The sequence below is a fragment of the Eriocheir sinensis genome, chromosome 34 (genome assembly GCF_024679095.1).
Source record: "Eriocheir sinensis breed Jianghai 21 chromosome 34, ASM2467909v1, whole genome shotgun sequence".
NCBI classification, from domain to species: Eukaryota; Metazoa; Arthropoda; class Malacostraca; order Decapoda; family Varunidae; genus Eriocheir; species Eriocheir sinensis.
This window is the reverse complement of record NC_066542.1, coordinates 15,390,582-15,401,846: the sequence shown is the minus strand read 5'-3', so window position 1 is coordinate 15,401,846 and position 11,265 is coordinate 15,390,582. Positions and strand designations below refer to the sequence as shown.

Sequence of the window (11,265 nt, the reverse complement as noted above, 5' to 3'; positions counted from 1 at the left end):
TAGGACTAATAGTTTAATCAGATCTGTTACGTTAAAGTAACTGGTACATAAATACAAAGAAACAGAAGAGGAACTCCAATCAAACAAACATATAAAAAAAAACTTCCTTTCTTTTTTTATGCTTTTGAATATTTTCTTGAAAGAGATGGCAATGATATATATATATATATATATATATATATATATATATATATATATATATATATATATATATATATATATATATATATATATATATATATATATATATATATATATATAATTCAAATCATTAGATATTTTACTCGATATAACACTTAAATAATTTTAAATACAGCATATTTAATTTTGATTTAAATCAAGATTTTTTTTACTCTTATTTAAATTGATTTAAACCACATGATTTAAATCAAACTAACCCTGGTTCTAAGGTATTAAAGTGCATCAAGTATAACATGCAATAAATTAGTAATGATACTGAAATAAATAAAAAAATCCAACACAACATCCCCAGGCTTAAATGAAAACTAAAACAAACCTCTAAATCTGAAAATGGACAAATTTCACTCACTTTTGTATGCTGCTGTAACTACACCTGCTTGGCCAGGGGTAGACAGTACTCAGGTTTGACAGATGCAGAGAAGCAGGCCATGAAGGCAAGGTTGAGGCAGCAGAGGGCAGGGGACAGCAGCAGGGGCAGCCAGTGGTACCAGGTTGTGCCTCCTGACCACACAAGCCTGCAAGGTGAAGACTCATGAGCTGATGTCTGTTCTTGATGGATATCAAGAATGGATGCAGACTAAGTGAAGGAGCGTTTCCTTGGCTTTTCACCTCGGAGAATCACACCAGGAATCTAGTGTTGAAGGTACAATTGCTCCATCAACCTGAATGACAATGATTGCAAATACCTGGACCAGTTCAATGGTTGGGTTTGTATGCCAGTCATAACACTTAAGACTAACTAACTGCTTGTATATGACTAGATGCAAAGTAGTAACAAAATCCTGACTATATTAGAAATAAAGTCTAGAATCAGAACATTACTAGTACCTCTTTTACCTAGCATCCAGAATACAGAATAAATAATCACAAACAACCCCTGCTGGCAACCTATAGGCTAATATTATTCATTAAGTAAAAAACACAAGAAACTTCTGCCAGCTTACCAACATGATCCACACACATTTTTGTCTTACTCTGTATCTCATTCTACATAAGACTATGCAAGACCCTACATAGTACCAATAAAACTACATGAAACCCTACATAAGGCTACATGAGATTACATAAGACACTACACAAGACTCTCAAACTAACTCCTGTCATCCCTTTCTGGTAACAGCATTCATGATAGTTTGATACCCCTAGTTCAGTGATTCCTTCCCTGAACTGATCCCCTGAATCCTGTCAAAGCAAACCCTTGTTATGATTCCCACTGTCCTTCCACCCCCTCAACCAACACACCACAGGGACAGGAGAACCATCTGCTCCAGGAAGATAAGCATCTGATACACAAACGACTTCGTTCTTGTTCCTTTGACTCCACCGACATCGACAAAGGTGAAGAGGAAGACGAGGCCCATCATGCCACTGTAGAAGATGTCATCCAGCTGGTGGCAGAGTCCCCGTCGCCGGTCGTGGGCAAAGAAGGCTCGTGTGCAGGTGGTGCGGGGGAAACATGTCAGCTGGGGCAGATGATCATTACTTTTACCATAAAGATTAAATACAAAAATTAATGCAACTATGTCCACCCAAATGCCAGACTTAAGCTAAACAGATTATAATTCTTAAGTGGGGGGTATTCCTATTTCTTGAAACATGTGAGAAAAGTACTAATTGCTGTTTCAACATGATTTTGGGTCCCAATCTTAGCATCTAAGTCTCTTGTAACAATTAAGAACTAGGTTTTATGCTCTTTCATTGCTATTTCCACATCCATAAAGCATTTCTATTTCGTCATAATAGAGAATTGTTGTCAGTGTATAAGCCACAAGTAGCTAAATGACCTCCTTGCCAAAGCTGGTGGAATCTCATGAGAATGCAAACATAAAATTGATCAGGACTAGATATAAAAAATGTAAAGAAACAAGGATGCATAACTCCTAAAATATCTGCAACTAAAGTTAAAAATAAGCTGAGTGAGGAAACAATCAAAGAATAAATATTTATGACACCCAGCAGTAAGTTCGACAAAATTGAAAAGGCGACTGGAGAGCACACATTGTTAAACTTGAGTACACAACACCCAGGTAACTTCACACACCTGCACAAGTACCCAGCATGTCATGAGCAGCCAGTGGAGAGTGGCGACAATGAAGAATGAGATCACAAGCTGGGAGGCGAAGAGGGCAAAGCTCATCACCTGAGGGAGGGACGAGGGAGACGAGGAGATTAAAATGGGTCCAAATGTATCATAAAAATATCTAACTTTAGTAACAAAAATCCATCACATAAAAACTACCCATAAAACTCTTGTTGATTCTGAATACAATAAACGAATGGAACAAAAGTATAAACATAATGTAAGCTAAAATCAATTGATCTTGCTTTAAAATTTAATGTAAGAACCAAACCCTTGGCTCTAAATCTATCAAAAGAGGATTATACTTCTCTGCATGTGAAAAATACTAGGACCTCTACAAGTACCATATTCTATGGGCTCTAACTGGAAACGAGAACAGAAGAAAAAGGAAAGAGGTAAGAAGAAAATAGAAGGAATAATGACTTTTACATGAACATACATCAAAGTTCCCTTCAATGCCACCCATAATTTTCTGAGGCTACATATTCTTATTATCTCCCTATCATTATACAACACATGGACTACTTTTCTCCTGATCACACACACATAAAATACATACCAAACACATACTAAGAACACCTTAAACTCCTTTCCTAATGAACCAACTGACCTGTGACACAATGGAGCAGAAGTGAGCGAGGGTGAGGAGGGTCTGGTCAAGGATGGAGAGGTTGGAGAGGCTGGGCTCGGTGAGGCGGGTGGCACGGACGAAGGATGAGACAGACCAGGCCAGGGTGAGGAGGGAGGACCACTCGGAGAAAATCTGGGCCACCACTGTGGAGATGAGGGGAGATTAATAGGTAAAGTTCGGGGCATTTGCTAGAGCTGCGTGTGGCCTCAGTGCTCATCTCTATCACATTGACCCTTGAGACTGTGGCAAAACAATACAAGATGAAGAAAGATGATGGAAGGATAAGAGGGGAGGGGTCGTAAAGAATTAATGAGGAAGAACTCATCTACAGCATCATAACAGAGATGCAAGGAGGTGGTTAAAGAAAATGGTAAAGATTGTATATACATAATATGTGAGGATTATGAACCTTTTTTGACCATAACTATAAGGCAGACACGGCTTGCAGAAAGGTTTAAAGGTAAAGTTAAGCACATTCACTATAGATGTGTATGCTTAATGTGGCATAGTTTTATTAATGTAATGAAAGTGTGTTGGATGTAGCTACTTGTATATGTACTACCTCAGTGAAGCATGCCATTATAAGGTATATATGTATCATTTTCCTATAGCAATGTAATGATAAGATAATAAGAATATGTAGCCTCTGAAAATTCTGGGTGGCATTGGAGGGAAGAACTCCAGGAGGGGGGGGGGGGGGGGGGGAGCCAGTTGGGATGCTGTAAATATATCCAGTATTCATCTGTCTTAATGTCCATGGGGAGTGTCAGGCGATAAAATGACTTAGTCATTAAGAGACAAGTGAAAAATATATTCATAAGTATTGCTCATTTATAACCACCCCTACAGTCTACCTCCCTGCCCCTCTTTTCCAAAAACAAAATGCTGTTTCCGGTTGTTTGCTTTTGCTATATTTTCCACTGGTAGTCTGTAAAAGAATTCCTGGAAGATAAAGAAAAGTAGAGCCACACCCTTCTTCCGCAGCATTAGCATTCCGTCTTACACGTAGATCCTCCCACAAGCCTCCACCGTGGGGTCGGGACCAAGGTGAGAGGCGGTGCGGAAACTTACACAGTTAATTCCGACAAGCCTTTCGTAGAGGCTGTGGGTATTTCCATGGGTAGTTTCAGGAGCCTAGAGATAGTCTGACGAGGCTTCAGCACCATGAACGTGGATAATATTAATGAAAACATGACTAATCTCCTTTGTGGCCTTTGTGAATTGTTGTGAGAGCCGACCCCGACACCGATACTCAAGCCGTTTGGATCAATTTCCCTATTTCACGGCGCAAGAAATCAACTGACACCCGCAATCTATGTCCAGTGTTATGTACGGAAGGAAGGAAACCTGGAAATTATAGTAAAGGGACGAAATTCTCCAAAAACAAACCTCCTTCACATAATTGCTCTCAGTCCAGCCCGCCGCCATTACATCCACTGACCGACTCAAAGCCTCGAACCACCAAATTGAATCCATGAATCCGTATCGAAGCAGTTGGCGCAATTTTCAAACCAAGGAATCGGTACGTTGCAATCTGATTTTATTTCAGTATCGTTTCTATGTTGATTTACACAACTTGCTGGCTGTCATGTGTGTGAAGAGACGCCTAACCTTACCTAACTGTAACCAAAGCAGTCACTATATTTGTGTACACAGTAAATTCATATATGCTTCATCAGTAATGAGACTTATTACCAAACACAATGAGATTTTTGTCGATTTATGCCATAAGTTGCCCTCTATCATGTGGCTGAAGATACCCTGCATTTACCTAACCTAGCAAAAAAAGTCCAAACAGTTATTATAAGTTGCCGTCTATCATAACATGTTTCAAGATCCCCTAAACATAACCTGACCTAACAAAAAACAAAGTTACCATTACATGTAGGGCTAGTTCCTCGGTTAATATCACGTAACCTACCCATCAATCAATCTAACAAACCTATCACTCAACTAACAAATTTCCGAAGTTACCAAATGTCTGTATGATTATCTATGCTTCCCAACTTATTCCACTCCAAAGACGAGTTCATTCACTTGACCTCAGAACATAGATTACAGCGCGGGTTGGTTACTCACGTGTCTGGCTGTAGTGTCCGTTGCGGGTCTGCGCGGGGAGGGTGCGCGTCATCACGTACAGATTGAGGATGAGGAGCGGCGCGGCTTGGGACAGCGCCTGCAGGAGCTCAACATTGGTGGCGTCCCTCTCGGCGTGAATCCAGCGAGCCACGAAGCTGCCCCAACGCCCGAAGCATTCTGCGGGGGAGGAGGGGTCTTGAAGGGGGTAGATATGGGGGTCGTGAAGGGGGGCTTGCGAAGGGGGCAGACAGGGGGGTCGTGAGGGGGAAGGGGTCGTGAGGGGGGAGGGGTCGTAGGGGGAAAGGGGTCGTGAGGCAGCAAATACGGGGTCGCAAGAATGGAGTAAGGAAACATGGATACTTTGTGATATGTGTTCGGGGAGGGAGTGTGGTTGGGAAAGGGGTTGTGAAGAGGCATGATACACAAAAAAGAAGCGGGAGGGAGATTATACACGCAACAAAGTAAAAGGGTCTTGAATGAATAACCTGTACGTCGGTGGTGGGCGCGGCAAACCAAGATGGAGGTGGAGCCTTGGAGCGGTGGGCGGGCGGTGCAGACATGGGCGGGCGGGGAGGCGGGGGTGAGCGTGAGGGCAGGGACTTCGCAACTGGCCGCCAGCATCACTTGGTCCACCGATGCCTCCTCCAGCACCGTCTCCGCCAAGCTCTTGTTGCCATAGTGGAGGATGTCGAGTTGTCTGAAGCATCACGAGGAGATATGTATCATCATTTTTCACCATTATCATCATCATCATCAGCTATCATCACCACTAACAACGCACCACCACAAGTAATCGCCCCGACCACAACTAGTCATCACCACTTCCAGCACCATTACCATCTATAAAATCGTGTTATCACCATCCCCATACTCCACAATTAAGTCATCACCACCCTCACCAGCATCACCACCACCATCACAATTCCATCTCATAGTCAGGATAATCAACCTTTGCCACCATAATGACCACTCACCACCACAGCGATTCGTATTGCCAACAACCATTTAACCATTCCCACCACTACCACCACTCTTACCACCCAACCCAACCACCACCAACAACCACAATTATTGCATCCCACACTCATGACAATACTTCTCCGCCACCACTTATATAACCAACCAGGCAACCATTACCACACCCACCACAACCACATTTACCAACCACATCACCACAATAACCACCACCACACCACCATCACCTTTAACTACCATTTCCACCACTTATAACTTCAAACACACCACCAACTTCATATACCCAGCTTACCCACCCACCTACCCACCCACTAACACCACCACACAATCACACCCACCATTCTCACTACCTCTCTACCTCGCTACCTCACCCCTCAACCTCCGGCTTACCTAAATACGGGAGCTTGCAGGAGGAGGTGGCCCACTATCCTTACAGCCCATAGCCAGGGTCGCGGGCGTGGATGCTTGGCTGATTCCTGGCACCATACCTCGTCGAACCAGTACCAGTAGAGACTAAAGCCGTTCACCAACACTAGAGGCGCCACTGTAGGAAGGGATGGAGGTGGTGAGGGTAAAGAGGGTGAATGGAAACGACGATGAGGATTGGAAATAATGGAGAGAAGAAGAAAAGGTGAAAGCGATGATGGTGACGAGGTAAAATCTATGGAAATACTGATAGGAAAAATGGTAAGGGGAAAGAGGAGAACGAAGGTGAGAGAAAAAAATATATGAAGGTGGTTGATGGGGTGAGGGAGGATGGAAATGAGAATGAGGATGAGGATGAGATATACAGAAGATGGAAGATGAAGGGAAGAAGGAGGGAGGGAATGAAGTAGGAATGACAATACCTTCCCTCTTCCCCTCTAATCCTTTACCCTCCCATCAATAACAACAAAGGATAATTTACGATAATGATAAGATAGTTTACGATCCCTCCCTCCCTCCCTCCCTCAACCTATCTTCAGTAACTCTTCCATTCTTTTTTCCTCTCCATCTCTCCCTCCAACCAATCTCTAGCAACCCTCCTATCTCTTCACCTCTCTCCCCATCTCTCCCTTCTACCTCACAGCACCTACGCGTCTAAAACCCTTGCCCAGCACCCACCGAGCAGCACAACGGAGGCCATGAACCAGTGCTTGGCGGCGGGGTCATCGTAGAGGTAAAAGGCGACCAACGCATCGGACACAAGCTCAAAGTAGAAGGTCACGATGGAGACGAGGCAGGTCAGCGCGTCCAGCCAGCCGAACTCCATGGTGTCCTCAGGTCGGGTCACGTAATGAATCCCCTGTGGAAGGTCAAGTGAGGTCAAGGAAAGGGTAAGGGTAGGGGAAAGAAAGGAAAGGTAAGGAAGGGAAAGGTAAGGTAAGGTAAGGTAAGGTAAGGTAAGGTAAGATAAGGAAAGGAGAGGAAAGGAAGGGAAAGGGAAGGAAAGGAAAGGTAAGGAGAGGAGAGGAAAGGAAAGGAAAGGATGGAAAAGGAGAGGAAAGGAAAGGAAAGGAAAGGAAAGGAAAGGAAGAGAATGGGAAGGAAAGGAAAGGGATGGGAAAGGTAAGGTAAGGTAGGTGTAAGGTAAGGTAAGGAAAGGTAAGGAAAAGAAAAGGAAAGGAACCGTAAGGAAAGGAAAGGCAAGGAGAGGAAAGGAAAGGAAAGATAAGAAAAGGAAAGGAAAGGTTAGGAAAGGAAAGGAAAGGTAAGGAAGGGAAAGGAAAGGCAAGGAAAGGAAAGAAAAGGGCAGAAAAGAGAAGTTAGCGTGTTTTAATATCTTTTCCAAACACAGTACACTTTTTAGTCAAACCCAGGCAGTCTAACCCTCTTTTACAGCCTCCTTACTATTGATACACTGTTTCTGGCACCCATTAAAACTGATTTCAGCACCTAATAGAAATACCAGCACTACAGATAGACTAAGAAACATATGGACTTCAGAGGTTAGTAAATAGGAATTGCTCTAAGGTTCTGACGCCCATATTTTGCAGTTCCTGGGAAAAGTCAAACCAGATTAGGGAAAGATTGAAGGTTTATGTTACTGAGGGTTCGTAGAATATTATAAGTTTGTAGAATGTGTAAGAATGCGGAACGAAAGAGAAAAGGACAAAGGAGTGGGAAAGGTTTGAAGTATCAAAGGCATTGGTTACTATGAAAGTGATTTGGTGGGGTGTGAGAAGGAGGAAGAATACATGAGGAAGCGAGAGAAAGAGGAGAAAGAAGAGGCAGAGGAGGAGGAGGAGGAGGGCATCAGGCTAAAAAAATTCGACTCAATATTCTCTAAGCCTTAATGAAAGTAAAACAGTAAGTCGATGATGGAAAGAGGATGAGGATGAGGAGGAGGAGAAAAAAAAGAAGAGTAAAATGGATGGTAGGAAGATTACACACAGAAAAAAAAAAAAAAAAAAAACTCATAATTCACCCAACTTTAAATGAGACAGAACGTAAACTCCAGAAACGATGATGCAAAAAAAGAGAGAAAAAAAAGCAACACCATCTTACGTAACGCCTAATCACCTGCCAATCAATACAGCCAGGTAAGGAGAGAGAGAGAGAGAGAGAGAGAGAGAGAGAGAGAGAGAGAGAGAGAGAGAGAGAGAGAGAGAGAGAGAGAGAGAGAGAGAGAGAGAAAGGCATACCTGTTGATTAACTTGAGTGGACCCTTAGTAGCCATCACATGTAGGAGAGCCGGCTATTATTGGCTCAGGTAAGAGGAGCGGAGGCCTGAGGTAGTAATCAGGGGTCCAGTCATGCAGGTGAGCGAGTGGATTTGATAAGGTAATTCAGGTGAGTGAGATGATGAAGGTATGTGCTACTACTACTATTACTACTACTACCACTACTACTACTACTTCTACTATTGCTACTACTACTACTACTGCTACTACTACTACTACTATTACTACTCACCTCCTTCAGTTCCTTCGTGATGAGGTGACCGGCTTCGCTTGTTGCGTCACACAGCTGCTCCGCTAACTCAGCCACGTCCTCCCCTGTAAGACACACACCTCTTTTACGCACCCTGTCTGCCTGTCTGTCTATTTGTTTGTTTGTTTGTCTGTGTGTCTATTTTCTTATCTGTCCGTCTGTCTGTCTGTCTGTATGTATGTATGTATTTCTGTGTTTGTGTTTGTTTGTCTTTCTGTACTTGTGTCTGTATTTCTGTATTTCTGTCTGTCTGTCTGTCTATCTGTCTGTTTATCTCTGCCTGTCTGCTTGTCTGTCTGTCTGTCTGTCTGTATGTATGTATGTATGTATGTATGTATGTCTATTTTTCTGTATTTCTGTCAATCTGTGTCTATCATTTTGTATTTGTCTGTCTCTCTCTCTCTCTCTCTCTCTCTCTCTCTCTCTCTCTCACACACACACACACCCACACACACACACAGCAATAAAGCATCGCATGTGTGACCTCATATTTTCTTAACTAGTTTGCATTAGGTAACGTTCTGAAAATAACCCACAGCACCTTTTTACCTCTTTCTCATATGTCGTGGACGGACATATTACGAGGGGAAGGATGAAAATGGTCCCACACGCAGTTAGCTGAAATAATACCCTGAAACCGAGTCATTTTGCCTGGGACTGCATTTTGCTCTCCATTACCTCGTTTGACAATGTAAATAGTTCCTGCAGCTTGGTGACGCAAATGCTCCATCTTTGGTACTAAGTGGTATTAGGGGTAGGCGGTGGCTGAACTGGTAGCGTACTGGGCCCACATTCACCGCGTGATGGACGACGCGGATTCGAATTCCCACGCTACCACCTCGGATTTTTCAGTCACCGCCGAGTGGCTTAAAACTACCCACATGCTGTCCTGAAGACCACCCATCAACCCGGACTCTAGAGGAAGCCGTCCAAACGAATCAAGAACGAGTTCCGGGGAGCAGCATGAGCCAATGCAAGATGGCGCCACTATAAACACTCGCCTGCGCCAGAACGGGCTGGGCCGACCATCAGGCCCCACCTGGAAGAAGCCTTGGGCAGACCATCAGGCCCCACCTGAAAGAAGCCTTGGGCCGACCATCAGGCCCCACCTGGAAGAAGCCCACCGGGAAGATGCCTACCGGCGCAAGGCAGCAACGAAAAAAAAAAAATAAAATGCCTTCGCAGGATCATGGGGTATCGTTTCGGATCATCGTGTTGAACCAATGACTACTTCGTGATGCTGAATCGAGGCATGTTACTAGCTTAGTCCGTTAACGCCAACTCCGGCTATATGGGTACGTGGCACGCCTCCCGGATGCTCATAGGGTTGTTTGTACGAGACAAACCTAAGTGATAGAGACCAAGGGGACACCCACGGAATTCATGGCTGGGGTAAGTCGATCGATCCTGCCAGGAGGGACGAGATGGACAGGGTAGCTGCATGGGAGCTTGCTCAGGGGAACCGTCGGGAATGGAGGCCTCCCCGGGCGTATGCTCTCTGTTAATTAGTTGTTATCTTACTTGAACCTCGTGTAATCGACTTTATCATTACAAACATTATTTACGCCATATAATTTTCCTATTATTTTCCTATGAGCTGAATGCTATTTTCGTTTCGCCTCAATGTTGGTAGATTAACGTGAGACCCTGCAGCAAACTCAATTCCTCACATTATCAGAAAACTGCGTAAAAATGACAGCGCTTAACATATATATATCACCTTAAATTATTAAACCCGTGAAATTACGACAAACACATCTTGCAGTATATTAACGCATCATGAACGAAATAGCCTACAACGACAAACTGGTGGAGACATTTGAGTAATTCCCCCTAACAGTAGTATTACCCTTCCCAGCAGTAGTATTACTCTTCCCGGCAGTAGTATTTACCTTCCCGGCAGTAGTATTTACCTTCCTAACAGCAGTGACCCCCCCTCCCTCCCCCCACCTTCCCCGTGACTCGCTGCTTCAAAAAAAGGCCCAGACGAGGAAAACCATCAACACGGGGGACGCCGAGACAGTTATTTTACACTTCCTGGAAAGGCGTGTGCGTGTCTCTCTCTCTGTGTGTGTGTGTGGGGGGGGGGGGGGGCACTGCAATACATACATATACACACGTACATATGCATACTCTCCTGTTGCACTGTTATTCTCTCTTTCTCTCCCGTGTACACTCTCCCACCCAAGCATTTCCTCTTGATTAAATTCTCTTTTCTTTGTTTAATTCCCTTTTTCCATCTATTCCGTTAATGAGAATACCCTCCATATCTTAGTATTTACTCCATATGTTTGTTTTTCTTAGTATTCTTATTTGTCAGTTTATTTTCATCACCTGTTTTACTTTTCTTCTCCATTTTCGCTCCTCCGCCTATTACTGTTTGTAC

At 43.7% G+C, this 11,265-nt stretch overlaps 1 protein-coding gene across 3 annotated transcripts in view; it reads right to left on the bottom strand.

The window, feature by feature from the left end:
- Nucleotides 1-11,265, bottom strand: part of LOC127007142 (uncharacterized) — a 95,642-nt gene that overhangs the window by 81,811 nt on the left and 2,566 nt on the right. For all 3 annotated transcript variants that reach the window (XR_007760084.1, XR_007760085.1, XM_050877813.1), the window contains exons 2-10: nucleotides 8,862-8,944; nucleotides 7,071-7,251; nucleotides 6,357-6,510; nucleotides 5,477-5,688; nucleotides 4,992-5,168; nucleotides 2,892-3,055; nucleotides 2,243-2,341; nucleotides 1,444-1,664; nucleotides 551-716 (exon numbers count right to left, since the gene is read on the bottom strand). Coding sequence is in view for 1 of the 3 variants with exons in the window: in XM_050877813.1 (XP_050733770.1) it covers nucleotides 569-716; nucleotides 1,444-1,664; nucleotides 2,243-2,341; nucleotides 2,892-3,055; nucleotides 4,992-5,168; nucleotides 5,477-5,688; nucleotides 6,357-6,510; nucleotides 7,071-7,251; nucleotides 8,862-8,944 (1,439 nt within the window). In the remaining 2 variants the exon portion in view is untranslated. The remainder of the gene's footprint in view (nucleotides 1-550; nucleotides 717-1,443; nucleotides 1,665-2,242; nucleotides 2,342-2,891; nucleotides 3,056-4,991; nucleotides 5,169-5,476; nucleotides 5,689-6,356; nucleotides 6,511-7,070; nucleotides 7,252-8,861; nucleotides 8,945-11,265) is intronic.